This window comes from Typopeltis vanoorti, chromosome 5 (genome assembly GCF_054136105.1).
Source record: "Typopeltis vanoorti isolate ZY-2024b chromosome 5, IOZ_Tvanoo_1.0, whole genome shotgun sequence".
In the NCBI taxonomy this organism is placed as follows: Eukaryota; Metazoa; Arthropoda; class Arachnida; order Uropygi; family Thelyphonidae; genus Typopeltis; species Typopeltis vanoorti.
The window spans coordinates 2,306,473-2,330,107 of NC_143553.1; the positions used below are offsets into that span (position 1 = coordinate 2,306,473).

The window sequence follows — 23,635 nt, forward strand, 5'->3', positions numbered from 1 at the left end:
AATATCTGGGCAAAATTTAGACTTGATTAAATCTATAAGTGGTACATTGGTAAATAGGGAGGTGACATCGAAACCAACCATTATGTCTGAATTTTTTAGGATTAGATTTTTAACCAGTGTTTTGAAATGGATTGAATTTTTTTACAAAAGTAGAGGAGTTGCCAGTAAGAGGGGCAAGCGACTTAGCTAAATGCCGGGCCAGTTTATATGTGGGACTATCTATGCTATCAACTATGGGGCGTAGGGGAATATTAGTTTTGTGGATTTTTGGTAATCCATAAATACGAGGTGTTTTAACATGAATTGGTTTTATTTTTCTGATGATTTCTTTGGGCCATGATGTCACTTTTTTCAGTAATTTTCGGACTTTTTTCTTTTGTGACATCGTAGGGTCTCAACGTATAATTTGATGCGTGGAACTGTCACATATGAGATCTTGCATTTTTCTGTTATACTCTTCTTTATTCATGATAACTGTTGCATTTCCTTTATCGGCTTTTGTAATAATAATATTTTTATTATTATATAACTTTTTTAGGGCAGTTATTTGCTTACGTGGCATATTGCTTTTTGGAGGCTTAGCCTTGTTTATAATACTTGCTATGTCTAGTCGCACGTTATTGGCCATTGCTGGTGGAAGATCGTGGATACCCCATTCTACTTTCATCATAATTTCGAGTTTAGGAATTTGTTTGGGCGCGACGGCAAAGTTATGTCCTAAACTGAGAGCGTTCTTGGCTTCTTCAGTGAGTGTTTCCGACGATAGGTTTACGACCACGTGGTCTCGTCGAAGTTGCGGTCGGGACTTCGTATGTTGGCGCTGTTGTAGTAGTTCAAATTTCTTTAGGTGCTTGCTTTTAACTTTTGTGAATTCTTTTTTTGCTGCAACTTCGTCCTAAAAAAGTTATATAATAATAAAAATATTATTATTACAAAAGCCGATAAAGGAATTGCAACAGTTATCATGAATAAAGAAGAGTATAACAGAAAAATGCAAGATCTCATATGTGACAGTTCCACGTATCAAATTATACATCGAGACCCTACGATGTTGCAAAAGAAAAAAGTCCGAAAATTACTAAAAAAGTGACATCATGGCCCAAAGAAATCATCAGAAAAATAAAACCAATTCATGTTAAAACACCCCGTATTTATGGATTACCAAAAATCCACAAAACTAATATTCCCCTACGCCCCATAGTTAATAGCATAGATAGTCCCACATATAAACTGGCCCGGCATTTAGCTAAGTCGCTTGCCCCTCTTACTGGCAACTCCTCTACTTTTGTAAAAAAATTCAATCCATTTCAAAACACTAGTTAAAAATCTAATCCTAAAAAATTCAGACATAATGGTTGGTTTCGATCTCACCTCCCTATTTACCAATGTACCACTTATAGACACTTGATTTAATCAAGTCTAAATTTCCCCCAGATATTTTTGAATTATTTCAGTTTACCATGAATGCAGGTTACTTTACATGGGGGGGGGGGGAATTCTACAAACAGATTAATGGTACTGCTATGGGTTCCCCCCTCTCTCCCCCGTTAGCAAATTTTTACACGGAACACTTTGAAAACAAAGTACTTACCACAGCTACATACAAGCCACAAGTGTGGTTGCGCTATGTAGATGATGTGTTTGCCATCTGGCCCCATGGACAAGACACTTTGGATGCTTTTGTCACCTACCTAAACAGCCAACACCCCAAAATTCACTTCACAGTAGAAAAAGAATCAAATAACTGTTTACCATTTCTTGACACATTAGTCACCCGCCTTTCAGATGGATCACTATCTTTTTCTATTTACAGAAAGCCTACACACACAGGAAGATACCTACATAAACAATCACATCATCATCCAGTCCAACAGTACGGCATTTTAAAAACACTTACACACAGAGCCAGAGCCATTTGTTCTAACGATACAGCTCTGACCACTGAACTCCAATACCTGCGCCATACGTTCTTAGCCAACGGCTACAATCCCTACAAAATAGATAAAATACTACATAGGCCCATTACTCTGCCCTCCCCTAATACACAAGAATACAACATGACCATTTCTATTCCCTATATCAGAGGTACATCGGAAAAGATAGCCAAAGTATTGTTGAAACATGGCCTTCGCACCACCTTCAAACCTCATGTCAAGCTGGTAGCTCTGATCTGCTCGCCAAAGGATAAATTTTACCCTTTAGCACACCCAGGAGTGTATGAAGTTCCATGTGACTGTGACTTGGCCTGTTATGGGCAAACAGGAAAATCAGTGAACATCCGCCTGGAAGAACATAAAAGATACATTCGCTACTATTACTATTGCAAGTCGGAACTGGCAGACCACGCTTTGGACACTCCTTCACACAGGATTAGATGGAGGAAAACGAATGTGCTATTTAGGAGTCCTGGATAACTGCGTTTTTTTTTTTTTTTCCGTTAGAGGGCACCAAAAATAGGACTTTCGATCTTTTGTTTTTTGCAATTATATTGTTTCACTCACTCACTGTCGCATTTACATGTGTGTTGTGCTCTGATGATGCCGAGTTGAAAATCAGCAAAATATTAGCGTTAATAAAACATCTTTGTTGATAAAAGTGTTTGTGGTGTTGTTAATACCGTGAAAAATAAGTTATGAATAACCATCAACGCCTAAGCTTATCTGTTAGCAGATTTGAGTGATAGTCCTTTCTTTGCAGAATTTAGTGAACTCTCTTTTAAAGAATGCAACTGAAGGGCAGTCTACTAAGTGCTGTTGTATTCTTATTTTAAAATTTTTTCTAATTGTTTCTGCCTTTCCACTTCTATCTCTATGTTAATGTTTCTAATGATATTGCTACATTCTATACCATTGTGTTGGTTTGTTACAAACCAGCTTCTCTCTTTATACAGGTCGTTCAGCTTTTTTCTTTTGAGGAAAGCCTGTTCCTTTTCCCATTCCATCATATTCTGTTTTACTACTTGTTTTAATTTTAACCACATATCCCAATTCCAGGTAACATTATTCCAATTTGAGCAGAGGGCCTGGAATTTGGTTGAAAAGATCAGTGGAAAATTTGGAAGTCTCCATGGTCCAGAACTGATGTCTACTTCTTCCATGCAGTGGAAGATGATGAGTGCCAATATCTTGATTCATGTATGTGTAAGCCTGGTGATTAGGATTGTGAATCCTCCATATGTCTAGTTGAACTTTGTCGAGACACATTTTTAACTGTGCATATCCCACTTTTCCACTCCTGTCCTCTTATTTTGTCTAATGTGACATTTTCAATACAATTCCAGTCTCCAGCTGTTATGATGTAGTGGGCATCGTATAAATATGGCTCCAATTCCTGGAAGAAGTTTCATATAACTGTCCCATTGGGATGGAGTATAAACATTTATTACCGTTATTACACATCCACAGTATTTCCAGTCTATTGTCAAGAATCTCCCTTCTGCATCCCTTTTGATATTACAGAAGGACCCAAGGAGGTGGGGGGGGGTCAAGAATAAGAACTTCTATTCCAGCCCTGTTACATCTTCCAAAGCTTCAATAAGAAAGCTATTAAAGTTAAAGTTTTTATATCTGCAAAAGTATGTTTCTTGGAGAAGCAAAAACCTGATATTATGGCATGGCAAAGTTTCCATGTAGTTCCTTGTTTAATTTGTCTGTGGAATCCTTGTACATTTAATGAGGCAATGCAGAAAGTAGATGCTATGATTAATGAAGTGTCTCTGGTGGCAAGTCTTTAACTTCTAGATTTTGGATGAACATGATGAGGTCTTCAATCTGTGAAGGAGCAATTGTGTAGCCTGCTTCTTGTAAACTGTTTTCCATTTGTTGTTTTTTTCCAGTTTCTTTCTGTTGTTTTAATTACATGAAAAGAAAACAACTAGCTGATAATCGTATTGACTTTGAATCAGTAAACTTCAATTTTTCTTTAATTGTATCTCTCGCTTTCCCTTTATTAGCATGAGATGGTTCTTCATAGAGCCTGAAGAGTTTTCATTTGACGATCGACAGCCTTCTCCATCTTTACGTTTTTTATTTTTCTTTTAGATGTAGTTCCTTTTTTTAATTTTTTTGTTTCTCCTCATTTTTTTATTAATTCATCTTTCCTTTTCAATGATCTTGTTTGCATATTAAGTTCTTTCAGCTTTCTTACTTGCTCTTCTGTTTCTTCTCCAGTTTCTCTTTGTAGAACAGTTTCATATTTTTGCATTTTGTCTTGTTCAATTGCTATACTAGGTTCATTATTGATAATTTCAATTGATGTTGTTCCATCCATATTTGACTGGGAAAGTGGCTCCTGCAGTTCTGGAACTTTGGGACTAATTTCTAGCTGATTTGGTGATGCACTTCATGTGATTTTACCAAGTGCAGCTTGTTTAAAAGCATAGTCTTTACTAGACTGAATTGGAAGATCTGGGAACCCTTAATTATGCCTCTCTGATATATACAGTGTTCTAATTGGCTCAACTGGTGCTCCCATCTTTCAGTGAATGTTCTAAAAGGACAGGTGTTAATGCGGTGTTCAGAACTTTTGTATTTCTGACAGAGTTTTGAGACACTGATTAGCAATATGTCCAATCTCCATGCAGTTGAAACATTTAGATTTGGGGTAGTTACCACCCAAGTGATCATATAAACTACAATGCAGGCACTGCCTCTGTACTCCTGGATAGTTTACCATGACTCAGGTTTTACCGATGTTGACAAAATTTGGTATGAGCATCTTCATATCCATTGTGAAGGTGATATCACCAGAAAACCAGTTTGGATCTTCACCTGATAAACCCTTTTGTGTTACTAATCTTCCCCCATTTCAAGAATGTATAAGAATTTCATTACTGTTCTCTATATATTCCATTAGAAATCTTTCGATTTTTATTATTTTTACCTGCCTCATAACCATTTCAGAAATAACTGTGCTTCCTTCAAAAGTAAAACCCTGTAATAGTTTGTCCCTTGTTTCCACATCTTTAACTATGATTAAATATTTTTCTCCACTGGGACAAAAGAATAAATCTGATTAACACCAACTATCTCTTTTAAAACCGTTGTCATCTGTCTCGCTTCTTCACATCCTGAATTTCAATTCCTAGAGTTCATACCCTTGGAGGAATTGTTACCATTATCTCAGGTGGGGAAAAAAGACTAAAACCTTTGTGTTTGATTATAGGAAAGGGGAAAAAACTTTCAGTTGTAAGACTGAGTTAAATAATCCTATGATATAAAAATAATTCTACACCACCAGCAAATGCTCTATTTGAGCTACTATAAAATGGCAGCTGTAATGCTGCCAAAAGTAATCCTGTAATGCAGATATTAACTGCACTAGTAAAATAAAATCAAAGTTAAAAACAAGCAAAAGAAAACCAAAGTACATATCTTGCCGAAATCAGAGATATCATTAGTGGAGCCAGACCCAGAAGTGATACCAAGATTGAAGTAATGCAGAAGTCATATTTCCATATACAAGTAGCCAAAGTGTGGCAGACCTCATTACTAAAATACTCTGGATTAGAGATAAATGTTTAGTAGGTTTTCCACTTGATTATACTATAAACCAGGGGTCGGCAACCGGCGGCCCATAAAAGGTTGACCATACTTACATTCCACGTGGCCCATATCTTGAATTATTTAAATAATACATTTTATAATATGAATAAATTAAAAATAATTTTATACCTATACTTCGTGATATCGCTGTGCAACTTGGCACAAGTCAACCGTGTGAGTCATCACGAGTAGAGATAACAAAGGCGTCTACATTCGACGACAACTGAGATTTTGCCGCACTTTTGCAGTTGCGTTCCCTGGTCCATCTTTTAATATAATTCAATAACATTAACTATTATTTTCAGAGGATATATATTTCTTAAAAATAATTTAAAAAATGGGTTCAAGAAAACATAAAATTGCAGATGAAGGAAGAAGGTTTAATGATGAATGGAACAGCAAGTACTTCTTTATTGAAAATTAAAATAAGCCTCTTTGTCTTATTTTTATAAAAGTGTTGCTGTTGTGAAAGAATATAATATCAGACGTCATTACTAGAATGTCGTACTTTATCTTGTAATCTCGTAATTTAAATATTTTAAGATTGATATAATAAAAATTGATGACTTATTTTTTTCAGTCACTATTTTCTCTTAAATAAACACTTGCGACCTGATTATTAAAAATAAAAGTTGAATGTGGCCTGCGAGTCTGAAAAGTTTGCCGACCCCTGCTATAAACTAAAGATGCCAAGAAATTATATTCTTTAAACTTTTTTTTTTCATTTGAAATAACTTCATGACTGGGCAACTTGTATATAGAGGCTAATATAGACTTCACATCACTTGCCTTAGTATCCCATCTATCTCTAATCTTTTTCATCTATCTCTAAGTTATATTAATATGTTTGGTTTTTAGTTGGTTTACTAATTCCTATACCTTTATTGTTAAACTCTTACATTTCACGTGGCTGCTTTTTAAAATGGCTAAACTTTATCCTTTTCTGGTCATGATCTATTGTTTCTGCAGTGAATTTTCCATTTGAAGCATCTGAGTTAAAAATTAAGAATAATAATGATAAAGAAGATGACCTTAAAAATTTAGTTTATGAAATGAACAAAATAAGCTGACGATACAGAAAATTTTTCCAGAAGAAAAAAGGCATGGCATTTAATGGTTGATCATATTAGATCAAAAATAGTCAGCAAAGATATAATAATAGAACAGATGACACAGTTTAATTATTTAGGTTGCATGATAACACGTTTAAGAGACAAAGATATAGATGAAAAAATAAAGAAATTTCAGAAAATCTCGATCAATTAAAAGGATGCTGAATAAAAAAATAAGACTTGAAGCCCAACTTAAATTATTTGAAGTAATAGCCACTCCCACTGTTTTATGGTTCAAAAATATGGAGTGTTAAAAAGAAAGAACAAAGTAAAATACAGCCGGCAGAAATGAGATTTTTTAGTGCAACTAAAGGATACAAAATTAGACCATATAAAAATGAAGATATTAGAAGAGAGTTGGATATTTACAACATGAATCAAATGATAAAAGAATACAGTGAAGTGGATAAATATAGACCTGGGGGGGGGGGAATGACAAGAGAGAGAGAGAGAGAGAGGAAGATCAGCTGCAAGATGGAAAGACCACTGAAGTCGGAACAGACAAATGCATAAACCCTGATAAGATGACTAAGAGTCTAAAAAGCTGAATTCACTTGGTTGCTATGTGTTAGTTTGAGCATTTTGAACTCACTGGACCGTATTAAGACAAAATGAACTGAATTTATTAAGTCTGATGTCTTTCTAGATTTATGCTAGTTTTGTCACTGCACCAAAGCACTTCTTAGAAATATTAAAATATTACAGTCAAATGGAAGCAGTTCACAGTGTGAATGGAAGTGACAGAAGTGCCTTAGTGAGCACTCCCTGTTGAGTGCTCACTAAAGCATTTAGCTACCTCTATTTCCAACTCTAAAGAGCTAGCTTTAACACCACTTCACTTTCTGCAGATGTACTTATAAGTCATCTCATTTCCCTCTTAAAGATTACAATTTTATGCTGTGATAAGACATTTCATTCTGTCTGTATAGTCTGCAGAGTGTCAGAGTAGCCACCACAGTCTTCAAATTTAATTTATGGTCCTCTGGGGTATACATATAATAGATTACTGAAAAGTTTCAGCCACACAATAATGTTCTGCTGGATTCACTGTAACAAACTAAAAGTTCATTCAAGTAGCATTAACTTCATGCACACTGAAACTATAGCATGTGTATAGCATGCAAATTTTGTCAATATTGTTTACTTCACTCTTAACAACATAACTTACAATGAAATAAAAAAAAATATATAATATATTACTATTGCATAAATACTTAGAGCATATTATTTCCATAGAAGCATTGTCAAATCCATTTTAGTCAAACAAAACTGTTTTATTATATAGAGAGATGTATCATTCAAGTGCTTTAAGTGATTTATTCTCCTTTTTTTTTTTTTTTTTTAAAGTGACACCTCCTGGTAACAGTTCTTCGTTGTTGGTGCGACCACCACCACTTCCATTACCAGAAGATGTAAGTCATTATACTTGTACTTTCATTTATAAATGAATTAATTTAACATTAGATGGGCATTAGCTGTTTCAAAGAATATGTGAAAAATCTTTTCCCCTCTTGCAGCTAGAAAGAAAATGAATATTTCTTTCTTATGGTCTTTATCTTTCTAGTCGAACTATTTAGTTGTTTTTTTTTTTTTTCTGACTGCACCAGGGGATTCTATACAAGATGCCATAAAAAGTTACCAAAATTTTTGGAAAAACAAAAATGACGAGGTAACAGTTATAATTGTTCTTCCCTTATATTGGCATCACTCAACTAACTCATAATAAAGCAATTGCACAACACCTACTGGAAAGCTATATTACCATCAACATTTTGATGGTAGTATGACTGGTTGGATAAGTGGTTAGCATATCTCTTCTCCATCCAGTAGTGTGGGCATGAATGTTTTAATTGTCTTTAGGTTAGAAGATGAATTTCATTTCTCAGTGTGAGACCATCACCTTGCTTATTTGGAGGCCTGAAGTGACTTGAAAATATTCCATGTTTAGTCTCTAGAGCAGGATTTCCAAAAAAATTTAAAAATAAAAAAGGAAAAAAATATAAAAATTAATAAAATAATGAGGGGGGGGGGGGGGAATCCTGAGCCCACCTGTGGTACAGATCTACTATAGGTTTACAGAAGCCTTTCATGAGTAGGATTCACATAAAACAATAAACTAAAATATACACATACCCACAGTAGATCCTTGTTTTGTGAACCCCTTTCTTTCATGACATGTTAATTTTCTGTTATGACTGTGAAATATGATTGGAATTCATATCCATCAGTAGTAGGTTGCTGACTGACTAAGATCACAGCATAAAACTAACAAAACATTTTAACTAGTACGAGTGATTTCTGATAATTGAATCAACGTGGTTTATTTTTTATCCAATATGAAAAGTTTTACATTACAAAATTATTATTGTGTAGGAATATACCGGGTGTCTGAAAAAGAACTCTGGGGTTTCAGTGAAATTTATTTTATGACATTTTGAAGCAGGAATGTTGTCTTCTTTTCGGCCATTTTCTGTCTACTGCTGGACGAAAGCCTCCTCCAGTTCCTTCCAGCTTTCTCTGTTCGTGGCAGTTGTTGAACAATTTTTCCCAACAAAATTTGACAGTTCATCACTCCACCTTCTTTTAGGACGTCATCAGTCTTGTTTCCCTTCTTTTGGAATCCAGTTCATTAGTATGGTGGTCCATCGCTCATCTTTTCCTCTGGATAGATGTCCAGCCTATTTCCATTTTAGCCACTTGTATGAGTGATTTCTGATAATTGAATCAACGTGGTTTATTTTTTATCCAATATGAAAAGTTTTACATTACAAAATTATTATTGTGTATTGAAGATGATATCAGTGATACGAGTCTGGACTTCTTATCCAAGTGTTTCACTTCTTATCTTTTAGTGTGATACCTAGCATCAGCCACTCCATTTTTCTTTGAGTTGTTACTAGTTTATTTTTCAGTTAGAGACAAGTTTCATAACCATATGTGATGACTGGAAGTATACACTGGTTAAATGTCTTCCTTTTTTAAACAGAGTGGGACATCATTGCTTTGAAAACTGCTTTTCAATTCTGAATGCACTCTGGGCAAGTTGTTATTATTCAGGCCTCCATGGAGTCAAAAGACTCATCGTGGGAGGTCCTTCCTAATAAACACAAAGTCTCAAAAGATATATTTCGGTGATTTCACCACATTTTTTATTATTCGGTTATACAAAATACTGAAATAATAGTTCTTGACAAGTTTCGTAAATCGTAGGATTTACATCTTCGGGGGGGGGGGGGGTAAATAGTATAACTTAAGGTTTAAACAAGAGAATTAATAAATACAAATCATAAATAGTTATTTGAGTTTATGAATAGCCGTCTGGCTATTCATAAACTCAAATAACAGAATGCAGATATAAAACATTATTGACGTTAAACAATACTGGACGATGTCACGTGTTCTTGTTCTCGTTCATACAGTCCGAGCTCAGATTGAGGTAGATTTTTTATTAGAGCTGACCACACTTGATGGAGAATTAAACCTTGATTTTTATTGCATTGGCAATAAAAATCAAGGTTTAATTCTCCGTCTTTTAATTCAGCTTCTTTAAATTTTCTTATATGACTGTTGTTTTCTATGTATGACATCGTCGTTTTTTGCCAGAGTACATCGTGTCCAGTGGAAGTGGTATGGAAAGCAAGACCCGTTTTTTGTTCTCTTTTGTATTGTATTGCTTTCCATACCACTTTTATTTCAGTATTTTGTATAACTGAATAATAAAAAATGTGGTGTAATCACCGAAATATATCTTTTGAACCAATTAGCCACAGAAGTCTATGCCTGCAAACACACAAAGTCTATCAAGACTCATTGAGGGGAGATCCCTCCCCCCCCTAAGAAACACAAAGTATCATACCACTCCTTGAACTCATTGACCATTCTCGCTCTCACCACTCCATCAGGCAATGCATTCCATGGTTCAACCACTCCTCACCCTCTTGTTCACAGTTTCCTTTCGTAACTTCCAGGGATGGCCTCTTGTCATCACTCCTTCCTGCTGTTCAACCAAGCGAAAGAACTCCCCAGCGTCAACCCTGTAACCACCTCTCAACAGTTTAAAAGTCTCAATCATATCGCCTCTCCTCCTTCTATCCACCAAACTCTGCAGTCCACATTCCCTCAGCCGATCCTCATAACTATCATTGTACAGTCCTGAAACCATCTTTGTTATTTGCCTTTTTCCCTTACCACAGTTAATTTATTCCCTTCAAATCCTGGGGACCAAATCTAAGAACAATAGTCCAAGTGTGGTCTGATCAGAGTCTTATACAACGGAATGATAACTGTTTTATCTCTGCAGGTCAGTGTCCTTCTCATTATTGCAGCAATCCTCTGTTACCTTCACCACCTTTGCAATATGTTCCCTAAATTTCAGGTTTCTATCAATCATCAACCCCAGATCTCTTGTCTCTCCTACTTCCTCCAGTATAACTCTTTCTATAGAGTATGCAGTGTCCCATCGATGTTTCCCAAACCTCAAGACCTTACATTTTGCTTCATTACCAATATCCCCATTCATTTACCCATCTATCTAGCCTATTCAAATCCTCTTGCAGGGCTGCCGCATCTGCACTATTACTAATAATTCTTCCCAGCTTCGCATCATCTGCAAACAACTGAATATCCCATTGCAATCCACTGACAATGTCATTAATATAAAGGTTAAACAATATAGGTCCCAGTGCTGGTCCCTGTGGGACCCCACTTGTAACCCTCTGCTTCCTTGAAACTGAAACTGCCCCACCATACACAACTCCCTGATACCTATCGGACAGCCAATCCTGAATACAGTTGACCAATCTGACATCCAAACCCATGTGCTGTAACTTAAATATCAGCTTATCATGTGGCACCCTGTCAAATGCCTTCGCTAAGTCTAAGAAAATGGCAGTATATGCCTTTTCCTCATCTAATGCTCTTGTAACTTTATCATAAAAGGCTAGCATATTGCTAAAACAAGAGTGCCCGTTCACAAATCCATGTTGACTCTCACAGATAACACATTACCCTCATCTGCCCAATGCTGTATACGGTCCTTCACTACTTTCTCCAAGATCTTACTCACTACTGATGACAAGTTTGTAACTGGTCTATAATTAGACACTTCCAGTCTGCTACCCCCCCCCCTTATGCAATGGCACTATCTTACCTTCCTTCCATTCCATGGGCACCTTTCCTGCAGCCAGACTTTCATTGAAAAGCCAGGTCAAAGGCACTGTCAGTTCCCTAACACATTCTCTCAAAACTCGTGGTGAAATACCATCCAGTCCCACAGCTTTACTGACATCCAGAGTACTCAGTATTTGAACTCTTCTATTTATTTAAACTCTTCTAGTTTAACAGTTAAACTCTTCTATTTATTTCCTTTTGGAGTCCACAATTTAGATCAATGAGATGAGCTAAATATGTATGTGAAGAGACTCTGAAATTGTTTTTTTGGTGTTACAAAATGATTAAACATGATTTTAGTTTTTTTCTCTGTTTATTTTTAGACCGACTTTTCTGCTTTCATGATATAGGTCTTCTATCATTATATTAAGGTCTTCTGGAGTGTTTGCAAAAATTATGATAGCATCTGCATATCTTAGGTGTGTTAAGTTTCTGTTATTAATTTTCATACCAAGGTTTGTCCAGTTTATATTGTTTAATAGGTAGGCCTACCTGGATATATTTCTTGAAGGACTGCTGTAAAGATTTTGGGCGATAGTCTCCTTGTCGGAAATTTATTTTATGACATTTTGAAGCAGGAATGTATGTAGCATATATTATCAAAGTACAATGTCACAAGTTTGATTATCTGTTAGTGTAACTCAATATATGCACCATTTACAGTTCTACAGACATCAAAACAGAATTCCACTTGAGACCACACTCGGGTAAGCATATCCATAGGGATTGCTTCTATGGTTGTTTTTATTCTATGGCACAAGTGGGCAAGGGATTGGATATTTTCTTGATACACAGTCTTTTATGTAGCCCCGAAAGAAGAAATTGAAGGAGATTAGAATGCCAAAGTTGGAATAGATAATGATGGTTGGGAAAGAGTCATGGGAAAATATGGTTTCGGAGAAAGAAATGAACGAGGTGAAAAATTGTTAGAATTTGCTGTGGACCACGAGATAATGATCTGTAACACAAGATTCCAACAAAAGGAGTGTAGAAAAGGGACATGGCTATCAAATGATGGGAAAACCAAAAACATGATTGATATGATTAAAAGAAGATGGATAACATCAGTACAGCAATGTCGAACTTTTCAAGGAGCAGATATAGACTCGGACCATAGTTTAGTGATTGCAAACATCAGAATAGAAGAGATACAGCATGAATAAGTGAAGCAGAAATAGGAAGAAGGTACAGAACAGTGTTAGAAGAGAAACTTAAAAGTGTGGAGAAAGAAAAAAAAAACTCTAATTTAAGAGTGAAAAGAGTAATGAAGGGGATAGAAGATGCAGTCAAAGAAACAGTACCAGAAGAAGAGAAGATCAAGAAGAAATGGATTACACAAGAAACACTGAAGTTAGTACAGGAGAAAAGAATGTTGAAGATAAGAAGGGATACATCAGAACAAATAGAAGAGCAATAGAAGAAAGTGTAATGAGGTGAAAAAAAAGCAGTCAGAATGGATAAGATGAAATGGTTAGAAGCCCAATGCAACAATATAGAACAGTATTATGGAGAGCATAAAACAAGGGAGGTATACAAAATGATCAGAACCATTAATAGAAAGTGGCAACCAAAACAGACCACAATTAAAGATGGAAAAGGCAAAGTATTGATGAATAAAGAAAAAATTGTACAGCAGTGGACAAGATACTGTAGTGAGTCATATGAAGAAAACTAGATTCAGATAGCGTTGGGAAACTGACTGAAGAATTGAAGCAGATATCACGACCAGGTAATGAGCAGGATATGGACATTTTAAGAGGAGAGGTAGAAAAAGCAATAGGATGGCTAAAACACAACAAGAGTCCTGGTAAAGATAACATTACTGGAGAAATGATTAAATATGGTGGTGAAAGTATGGTTACAGAAATGTACCAACTACATAATATGGTATGGAAAGAAGGGAAAATGCTAGAGGAGTAGGTGAAATCAATATTAGTAACATTATACAAGAAAGGAAATAAGCTAGAATGTAAAAATTATAGAACAATTGCCTTGATAAGCCACCTTGGTAAAGTGATGATGATCATATTGACAGAAAGATTGAGAACACAATTGGAAGCATACCTTGCAGACTAGCAAGCAGGATTTAGGAAGGATAGAACTACAATTCAACAGATTTTGACAATGAGGTTAATAGCATAGAAAGCTAGGAGAAAAAACAAAAACATATATACTTGCTTTGTTGATTTTCAGAAAACATTTGACAGTATTGACCAGAAAGTGACATTAGCAGTTCTGGAATCCTATGGAATTGATAAAAAAAAACTAATAGCTGTATTAAAAGATGTTTATCAGAATGCAGTTGCAGCTGTTAGAATAGGTGATGATTTAGGGAAATGGTTTAAAACAAGCAGAGGTACTAGACAGGGAGACCCAATATCACCAAGCATTTTCATCGCACATTTAGAAAGAGCAATGGATAAAATGAAAGAAGATGCCAAAGGAATATCTGTATACATAGAATGAGAATTAACAATCTGAGATTTGCAGATGACATCGTTATTATTGAAGAAGACGAAAGAGAACTACAAAAAACACTGAAACTGTTAAATGAGGAAGGGAAGAGATTTGGACTTGTTATGAACTTTGAAAAAAACAAAAGACAATGATATTTGGTGAGAAGAACATGAAACAAAAGATACAAGTGGATGGAACTGATATAGAAAATGTAGAACAATTCACATTTTTGGGAAGTAAACTGACATATGACTTGGACTGTAAAAAAGAAATAAAGATCAGGATTGCAAAGGGAAGAACAAATCTGAAGGCCATGGAAAACATCTGGAAAAGTAAAGTGATCAGTCTGCAAACAAAACTAAGAGTATTGGAAACATGCATCTTCAGCGGTGTACTGTACAGATCTGAAACGTGGGTAATAAATAAGGAATCAAGAAAAAGAATTTTGGATTCTTTTTGAAAGAACTTGTTACAGGAAGAATTGTTACAGGCAGAAAATCACCAATGAAGAGTCTATCAGAAGATACAACCAAAACAGAATCTAATGCAGAAGATTATAAAATGGAAGCTGCAATTATTTGGACACATCTGTAGAATGAGTGAGGACCGGAAGATAAAGACATTTATGTTTGGTATTTTAGATGGTTTAAACAGAAGAGGTAGACCATACAGAGAATGGATAGACGATATAAAAGACTGGTGTGGAATGGGTGTACAAAAACTACGACACTGTGCACTGGACAAAGAAAGGTGGAAGAAGATAGTGAAACAGACATCAACGGGCAATGAGCCCACGGTTCATGATGATGATGAAAAGAAGAAATCCATTAGAGTCAAATCAGGACTGCTCGGTCACTAAGGAACGGGACCTCCTCTGCCTATTCATTTTCCTGGGAATCAGTTATTGAGTTTAGTCTGCACAATCGCTGCATAATGTGGCAAGGCACCATACTGTTGGAAAATGATGTCCTCCACAAATTCTCAATCTGGGGAAACACAAAGTTCTCTAGCATATCTAACTATGCCACACTTGTAATCATCTCCTCATGGAAAAAAAATAGCCCAACAATGCAATCATGATGCTGCACCAGATATTGATTTTCGGACTGTTATGGATGAACTTCAACTCATGCGGATTTTCTGACCCCCTCCCACACACATACACACATCCAGCAATTATGGTGATTGACAACTTCATGCACATGTAACATTGCTCATCAATGAGGTCTAACATGGTGGTCATGAACTGCACTCTTTGTGGCCTATCAGTAAGCCGAATGTGATAAACAAGCTGCAGTTTATAAGCATGAAGTTTCAATCTCTTGTAAACAGTGGCATGCACTGTGCTTTTAGGAATGTTTAATTGACGACTCGCACTACGAACTGAATGGTTAGGGCTATGCTAGAAAGACAGTCTAATTTGTTCCATGTGTTTTCAGCACTTGTTGTAGGCCTAGCTGGTTGATGTCCTTTTAAAACACTCCTGTTTCCAAGAACTGTTGATGCCACTTATGTTTTTGTCACTTAGAGCATTCCTACCATATTTCCACCTGAAATTCCTTTGGACAGTTGTTACTGACTTAATTTCTGAGAACCATAAGCACTGTGCTTTCTCTTGTGGCAATGCCATTACTGCAGCACAGCACAGCACATCTGCACAGCTATCTGGTGGACAACATTTGAACAACTTGAACATTGTCACTTCACGAATATGCTCAAAACACCATTGTATTGATGGTCCAAATAGAAAATAGTTGTGTTAGAAACCCCGAAGTTCTTTTTTGGACACCCAGTATGTGTAGTCTAAAGATTCATCGTGGGAAGCCTACTATCTACACCAGTACCTATTATACGTTTCCTTGAATGCATTCACTAACAAAACACTCACAGCAGGCTCTGGCAATCTATTCCAGTCAATCACCCTTCTTCAAACAAAAAATGTAGCCAATGAAGCCTTTACTAACCATACTCCTTACTCGGTAATCGAGGGATGATCTCCTCCTTGTTTTGCCCCCCCCTCTTAGCTGGGTGTTGAAAAATTTCATGTATATTGATCCTTTAAAATCTTTTTATTAATGTAAACATTTTTATCATATTCCTTATTTTCTACTTATCAACCAACTTCTGTAATTTGCAAACTCATCTATCCTCATATGTACCATTCCACAGACCACTCACATTTTGGTCACATACCTCGGGATTCTTTCACCAATTCCTCATTCCCAAGAAACCTAAGTGAACTAGAGCTGTGCATAGTAATCCAGATGAGGCTGTATTAAAGCTTTGTAATGGGGAAATGAAAACTTCTCTAATTCTTTTATGTTAGTGTATTCTTTAGTAACCAAATAGTTTATGGGATTATCTTGGTTACTTTTGCAATATCCCCACTGAGCTCCCTATACACCAACATCTCTCAAATCCCTACCTTCAATTTCTTGTAGTATAGTTCCATCAATGTAGTACAGAGATAACAAATGCATGAATTTACATTTTTCCCCAATTAATCTGCAATCCATTATCTTTCATCTATACTGTCAGCCTGTTTAAATCATTCAGCAGGCTCTCCTTATCTTAATTTTACACTACTCAGTTTAGCATTATTCCATAACAACTCATTATTTCCCTTTAAATCATATTTCCTGTTATTGATGCACAAATTAAATAGTAGTGGTTCAAACACAGACCGCATGGCATGGCACTAATTACCTGCCTTCTCCTGGATTTTATTCTACATACTACTCTTTGGTTTTTGTCCATCATCAGCCATCACTCTTATATCCAAATCACCAACTAGTTTTATACCTTATTACTCAGTAAAGAATTGGAAATCAAAGACTTCCTAAGAAATCAGTGCTACTATCTGACTGAAGTCATGGTAAAATCATTCATCATCATCAAATTCCTGATATATATCCTCAAGGGGGTGTACAGGATATGATAGTACTACATGAAAGATTACATCATTACTAACTTCCTATCTACAATTTTCCTCCAAATCAGTCTGTTACCTGTGGTGGTAAAATGGAAGCATTAAATTACAGATTTGTCTCTTATAATTTCTTATAAATTATAGATTAATAAAATTTTGGAAAAGTTATGAGGTAGGTTCCAAATGTTTCCGGCCTGACATACAAACTTCACACCAATTTTAAAATGCTATGCAAGACAGACAGCACCATCTATGTGGAGCTTGGTGTACCAGTTTCAACTCTACCTGTGTCATTCAGTTGGAGGCACTCTTTTGACTGACACATGGCACGCTGAGTGGCTGTAATGTTAAAAATCGAGTACCGTACTGTGATAAAAGTTTTCACCAAAGAAGGGCTTTCTCCAAGTGCTATCAAACTGCAGTTTGGTGTTTATGGGGAAGCTTCTCCTTCATATTCCATTGTGAAGGAATGAGCTAAACAGCTTCACCTAGGAAGAGAGAGCATTGAAGATGATCCTCGTGACGGTTGGCCTGTGGAAGTGATGACTGAGGAAAATGTCTCTTGTTGAGGAGAAACTGCTCAATGACAGACAGCTGAAGCTCAAATCTCAGTAAGTTTGGGGCTTTCTGTAATAACCAACTTTTTCATCATTCACGAGAAGCTTCACATGATGGTCAGTTCAAGGTGGGTGCCCTGACTTCTCTCTTCAATTCAGAAAGAGCATTGTTTGACCAATGCTCTTTCTGAATTGCAAGATTTTACAAGATTTTGCAATTCAGAGTTTTTGCCAAGGGAATCAGAAGTGCTGTTATCCATTGTCACTGGGAGTGAAACTGTGGTCCTTTATTATGATCCTCTTTCCAAAAGGGAATCCATGGAGTGGCGCAAACCAGACAAGCACTGCCGAGAAAAGCCAAGGTCACTCAGTCCACCAAGAAGATCATGGCAACAATCTTTTGGGATTGCTGAGAAATTCTTTCGATTGACTTTAAGGAAAGGAATACTACCATGAATGCAGATTATTTATTATGCTTCACTCCTGCACAAACTGTGTGATGCCATAAAGAAGAGATGAGGAATGCTGAGTCATGATGTTCACCTGCTTCTCAACAATGCTCCAGTTCGTATGGCTGTTGTTGTGAAGGACTGTGGCTTCAGGAGATTGAACACCCACCCTATAGCCCAGATCTAGCATCTAATGACTATTACCTCTTCTGGAAACTGAAGAAAAACCTTCAGGGAAGATAATTTGCAGATTACAGTAAGGTGAAAGATGTAGTTTTAGACCTTGCAGACAAAAGTACAGATTATATTTTCAAGGGCATAGAAATGTTAATTGGAAGATGTGAAAAGCCTGTTAAAGTAAGGGGGGATTAAGTTGAAAAGGGCCACAGTTGTTTTCTTTCTATCACCTCTAAAAGTTAGGCTGAAAACTTATGGAACCACCCTCGTATGAAGGACATGCAGACAGAACTGAATGGGTCGTAGTGATATTATTTATGGAAATCAATGTGAAGTTGTTAAAGAATGCTCTTTCTTTAGTAATTTAGTAACACTTTATAATAACATAAGAACAGTCCTTGAAGGAATGCATGTTTAATTTCTCTCTAGATTTAATCGACATTTGATGGATTGCTACATGGCAAGTTGGTATTTAAGTTGCACTGAATAGTTATCTTCAGGTTCTCACTTTAGTGAGTACAGGAATGGTGAACCTGAGGTACCCAATGCTGAACTTAGCTTACTTCATGCAAAGAACCTCTGATGTAGAAGACCATTCCCTACCTTTCATTCTTATCTCTCTTCCCTATCTTGCTCCTTCATCCAGTGCTCCTCCCTGTGAGGGCAGTTATTCATGGTGGATGGGACCTCCCAGTGATTGTACTGGTCCCTTTCATTCTTCCACTTTTTCTTTGCTTTTTTTCCTGTATTCTTTGTTCTACTTCTCCTGAATCTTTTTTAATATCCTTTCTTCTAGACCATTATTACCACAGGTTGCACAGGAGGCCAAAGTAGGATGCACTAGTTTGGCCCCTGCTTTGTCAAGACAGGCAGTCCTTGGCAGGATCGGTCAACTAGTGCACTTGCCTGCAAGGATCAACAGTGTTACAGTAAGTCTCTCACTTCATGTTCCGAGGTTGGGACCCAAGTCTTGTTGTGTTGCTGGTATAGTATCTGGCCGAACAATCAAAAACATCATCTTGATTTGCACTCTATCCAAAGCCTTGGTGGAACCCAGAGTGCCCAAGCAGCCCAAAAAAAAAAAAAGATCAAGAGAAATCATGGAGTATATTTCATAGATACCCTACGACAACAGACAATAGCATTTAAACATTTTCAAGCCAAAGCGCATTATGTGAGATTTTAGAGTCGAAAACATTTATGGATCCTATTTATGGCATTAATTAATCAAACAACCAGTGTAAAAATTGTAATGGATAAAATCCAGATGAAAGGTAGATACAGAATATGCCATTTGTCTAACTTAGAACATAATGAATGTATTGTTGCTTATCCAAAGCTATTGCAGACACTTTGTGAGAACGTTTTGCTGAAAACTCAGCATTGTATCCTCCTGATTTTTTTAATATCGAAAGAACAACAGGTGTTAAACGTTTGTACCAGTTAGTCAGAGCTGTACAATCAACCATTTATTAAGGCATCTCACCCTAGTGCAGTATGTTCTGATGACAACTATTATGAGATGATAAAACATCTTCCATGTATCTCCTCCTCTTAATATACAACAGAATACTTACAGAGGAAGAGGTTATGGATTCTTAGCATGAGTCAACTGTCATTGCCATCCCAAAACCAAGAAAGGATCCAGCAAAGCAAACAGCATCCTGTTGCAGTGAGCAGCTGTCTTTATAAGATCCTGATACTAGACCACAACCATGTTAGAAATAATTATGTTATTTCCTACATTTCGACCTTCATGTTAAGGTCATCATCTGGAGGATACATATATACACACACGGAGATAAGCTATATTACATTTCGCACAGTATGCCAAAGAGAATGATTTGATCAGCAGTTATTCTACTGGACTGACCTCTTGTGAAAGAAATAAAATAAATAAATAAAATAAAATAACTGCATCAAAGCTATATTCTATTTATGACAACATCAGAATATAAACAGTGCATTAAATTTCATAGCTATGGTAAAGCTGGCCTTTCTGATCATGCCATGAATACTCTACATAAAATTAACTGGAAAGGTAACTGTTGTTTACATCACACCAAAACATGGTATGAACGTAAATTTAAGGAGGCCTGTGAAATTCTTATCAACCACCGTAATCTTAACAATAATGATGGTCTAAAAATCCCAAGAATATGGAAAGCACATATTCTACCTGCATAACCTTCCTGCCTAAGAGGCAATTATAGGTAATCTAGGATATCTTAATTCTAATATAACAACTCTCATGTTAAATTAGGACATCACTTTCGCTGTTATAAAACTATCTATATGAAATTATTCGTTGATGTTGTCATAAATAGAATATAACTTTGATGTAGTTATTTTATTTTTTTTTTTTCACTAGAGATCAGTCTAGTAGAATAACTGCTGATCCAATCATTCTCTTTGGCATACTGTGTAAAATGTAATATAGCTTGTCTCTGTATACTCCAGATGATGACCTTAATATGGAGGTCATAGCCTTGGGAAATTAAAATAATTATTTCTAACACAGTTATAGTCTTCATGATTTGTCTGAAATGAATGCTGATCACTGTGTAACACTAAAGGAAACTTATTTTCAACATATAGTGTGACTTTCATAGAAACTGATTAACATTGGTCCATTTAGAAACATAAATATGAGATTCAGTCGAATTATTTCGGTTTTGTGACCACATTTTTATTAAAAAAGACTGTTTTTTAAAACTAAACAAGTACTAAAAAACAAACCAGACAAGTTTCGTTAGTCATCACACTAACATCTTCAGAGGTAAAGATAACTAACAGTTTAAAGCACAGACTATAAGAAATTACGAAAAAAACAAGTTCATTTGTTGGTATTATGAACATCAAAAAAGTTCTTTAAAAAACCGAATAACAGATCTATACCCATTAATACGTGTCTATCTATAACCATTAATATGTGTTAGCTGGAAACAATGATATTTGATGTCTCGTTCTGTGGTTCACTTTCACTCTGTCCAAGATCTGAATTGGGTAAATTTTTGATAAACGCTGACCAAACTTGATTTAAAATCAAACCTTGATTTTTGTTGCATTGCGTAGGAACTGGGTAAATTTTTGATAAACGCTGACCAAACTTGGTTTAAAATCAAACCTTGATTTTTGTTGCATTGCATAGGAATTCCTACTGTTCAATTTTAGTGGAAAAATTTTCTTTATACTTCCTTGCTGATTGGTCACTAACATTTGCAACACAAATGTTATTTCTTTCAGTTTTGAGAACAGAGGATACGCCACCCATTATTGTAATCGGCTTGCAGGCAATTTTTATGATCGGTCATAAACAGCAGTATTCTCTTTCCCGATTGTTGAAAGGTTTCGATGTGTGAAAATTAACGATAATTCATGAATACTTCCACGTTTAAAAATACATAGCTTGGTCACTAACATTTGCTACACAGATGTTATTAGGCGTTCTGGGTCTGAGCTTTTTGACATATTCACGAATATTATTCTCCTCAGAATATTTCCACTATAAAATATTTATTAATGAAAAATGCTTAGAAAACTAAAATGACAAATTCCAGGAGAACTTCTCGCAGAACACAGTTTGGGAAACCCTGATATAGAGCAGCCTACTTCATAAGATCTGATAATTTGCCTTGGAGTTTTTCCTTTTTTTTTTTTTTTCAGTAACTCCTGACTGAAATCTGAATTAAAGTGATATTTCTCTGAGTCAGTCAATTGTAGAAGAATATCTAGCTTAATGTGCATTGAGATTTAAGTCTTAAATTAATTAATTCAGCAGTAATTTTGAAGCATGGCCTCTGATTAAATGTTGTTGCATCACTGAACTCCTCTCCATATGTGAAATATTTTTAAATATTGTGAACTATTACATTTATAATTTCTCATTCTTTGCCTTCATAATTGTATATTTTCCCCTAGGATTTGCCTCCAAGTTATGAAGAAGCAATCAAGCAATCTGTACCTGTTGTAACTCTACCTTTGACTCAACCTGACAAAACATAAAATAGTTCTAGGTCATTATTACATTAACATGTACAGAATCAGAATTGTACATAAATAATCATTTTTGGGGGGGGGGAGGTTGTTGCGATTTTTAAGTTCATCATAGTTGTCAAAGCATAAAAAGTTCAACACGTAAGTTGTTGAAAGTGTTGTTACGTTGTGTCTGTATATGTATGTATGCGGCATGCATGTGCATTCATCCACATGTATATGATCACTTATTTCTGGCCATTACTTACATAGATTGTAATATACTCAAATAAAATATTCTTTAAAAGATAGATTTATCTCTATTTACATGGTATCACAAAAGTTACATTTACTCTTATTCATGTGAGAAACTGAAAGCCATAGAGTATTTAGATTTAAATAAAATATTAAAAAAAAAGAAGTTTCTGTGTAAATTTTGTTTTTCATTTTATTTTTATGTGTATAAGTAACAAAAGACATATATATCAGTCCAAGCTCATTTTTGGAAAGGGTAGTCTATAGACAATCTTGCAGTTTGCAATCAAGTTTTTTATTGAAATGTACACCAGTAGCTGAGTTAAGATTTCACTAAATCCTGATTTAGACTTAATAGCCAGTCTGTTTTTGCAGAAAGTAGTTGTGAGGTACTACATAGGGAAGTGGCATCTCATGACTGATTCTCCAAAGTTGGTGCTATGTGATGTCATTAACATACCATACCAATCAGTTGATAACAGCATCTTTTGGTTTGTAAGCCTGAACAAAGGTATCAATTCAATACTAATTCTTTTAAAAACAAATGAATAGAGTAATGGCATTGTTTACTTAATAGTTGTGATCACAAATAATTCATTAAAAATTCTATGCCATGGAATATTAAACAAAAGATGCTGAACAGAGAACAGTTAATCATTCTGATCTATTTCAGACAAGATTTTTAGTAATACACTTGATTCTCTCTATATCAATCAATGGCCAATTACAACAACCTCACTTGATATAACAGTGTCCTGATCTCTGAAGTCTTGAACTGTGAATTCAAAATTGTTTTTCAGGTGGCATGGTTGTGCAAAAGATGTTTCTATGGTCTGTCTGTGAATAACATACTTCTCTGCAAAAGTGATTGCGAAACTATATGCACAATACAAAAGAAATTTGGTATAGCAAACTACCCATATGATTCCTACGAGTTTGCTATAGTAAGAGTTGACTGTATGATGCAAGAAGAAGAAGAAAAAATAAGCTATGGGCTAACAAAACCATCATC

At 35.7% G+C, this 23,635-nt stretch overlaps 1 protein-coding gene across 3 annotated transcripts in view; it reads left to right on the forward strand.

The window, feature by feature from the left end:
* The window catches only part of LOC150106188 (uncharacterized), a 185,288-nt gene extending 162,609 nt beyond the window's left edge, over window positions 1-22,679 (forward strand). For 2 of the 3 annotated variants that reach the window (XM_090392218.1, XM_090392219.1), the window contains exons 6-7: window positions 8,003-8,067; window positions 22,315-22,679. In XM_090392218.1, coding sequence (XP_090248344.1) covers window positions 8,003-8,067; window positions 22,315-22,398 — 149 coding nt within the window. In that variant the 3' untranslated portion in view covers window positions 22,399-22,679. The remainder of the gene's footprint in view (window positions 1-8,002; window positions 8,068-22,314) is intronic. The other variant, XM_090392220.1, reaches the window with a different exon arrangement.
* Window positions 22,680-23,635: the final 956 nt, after the last annotated feature.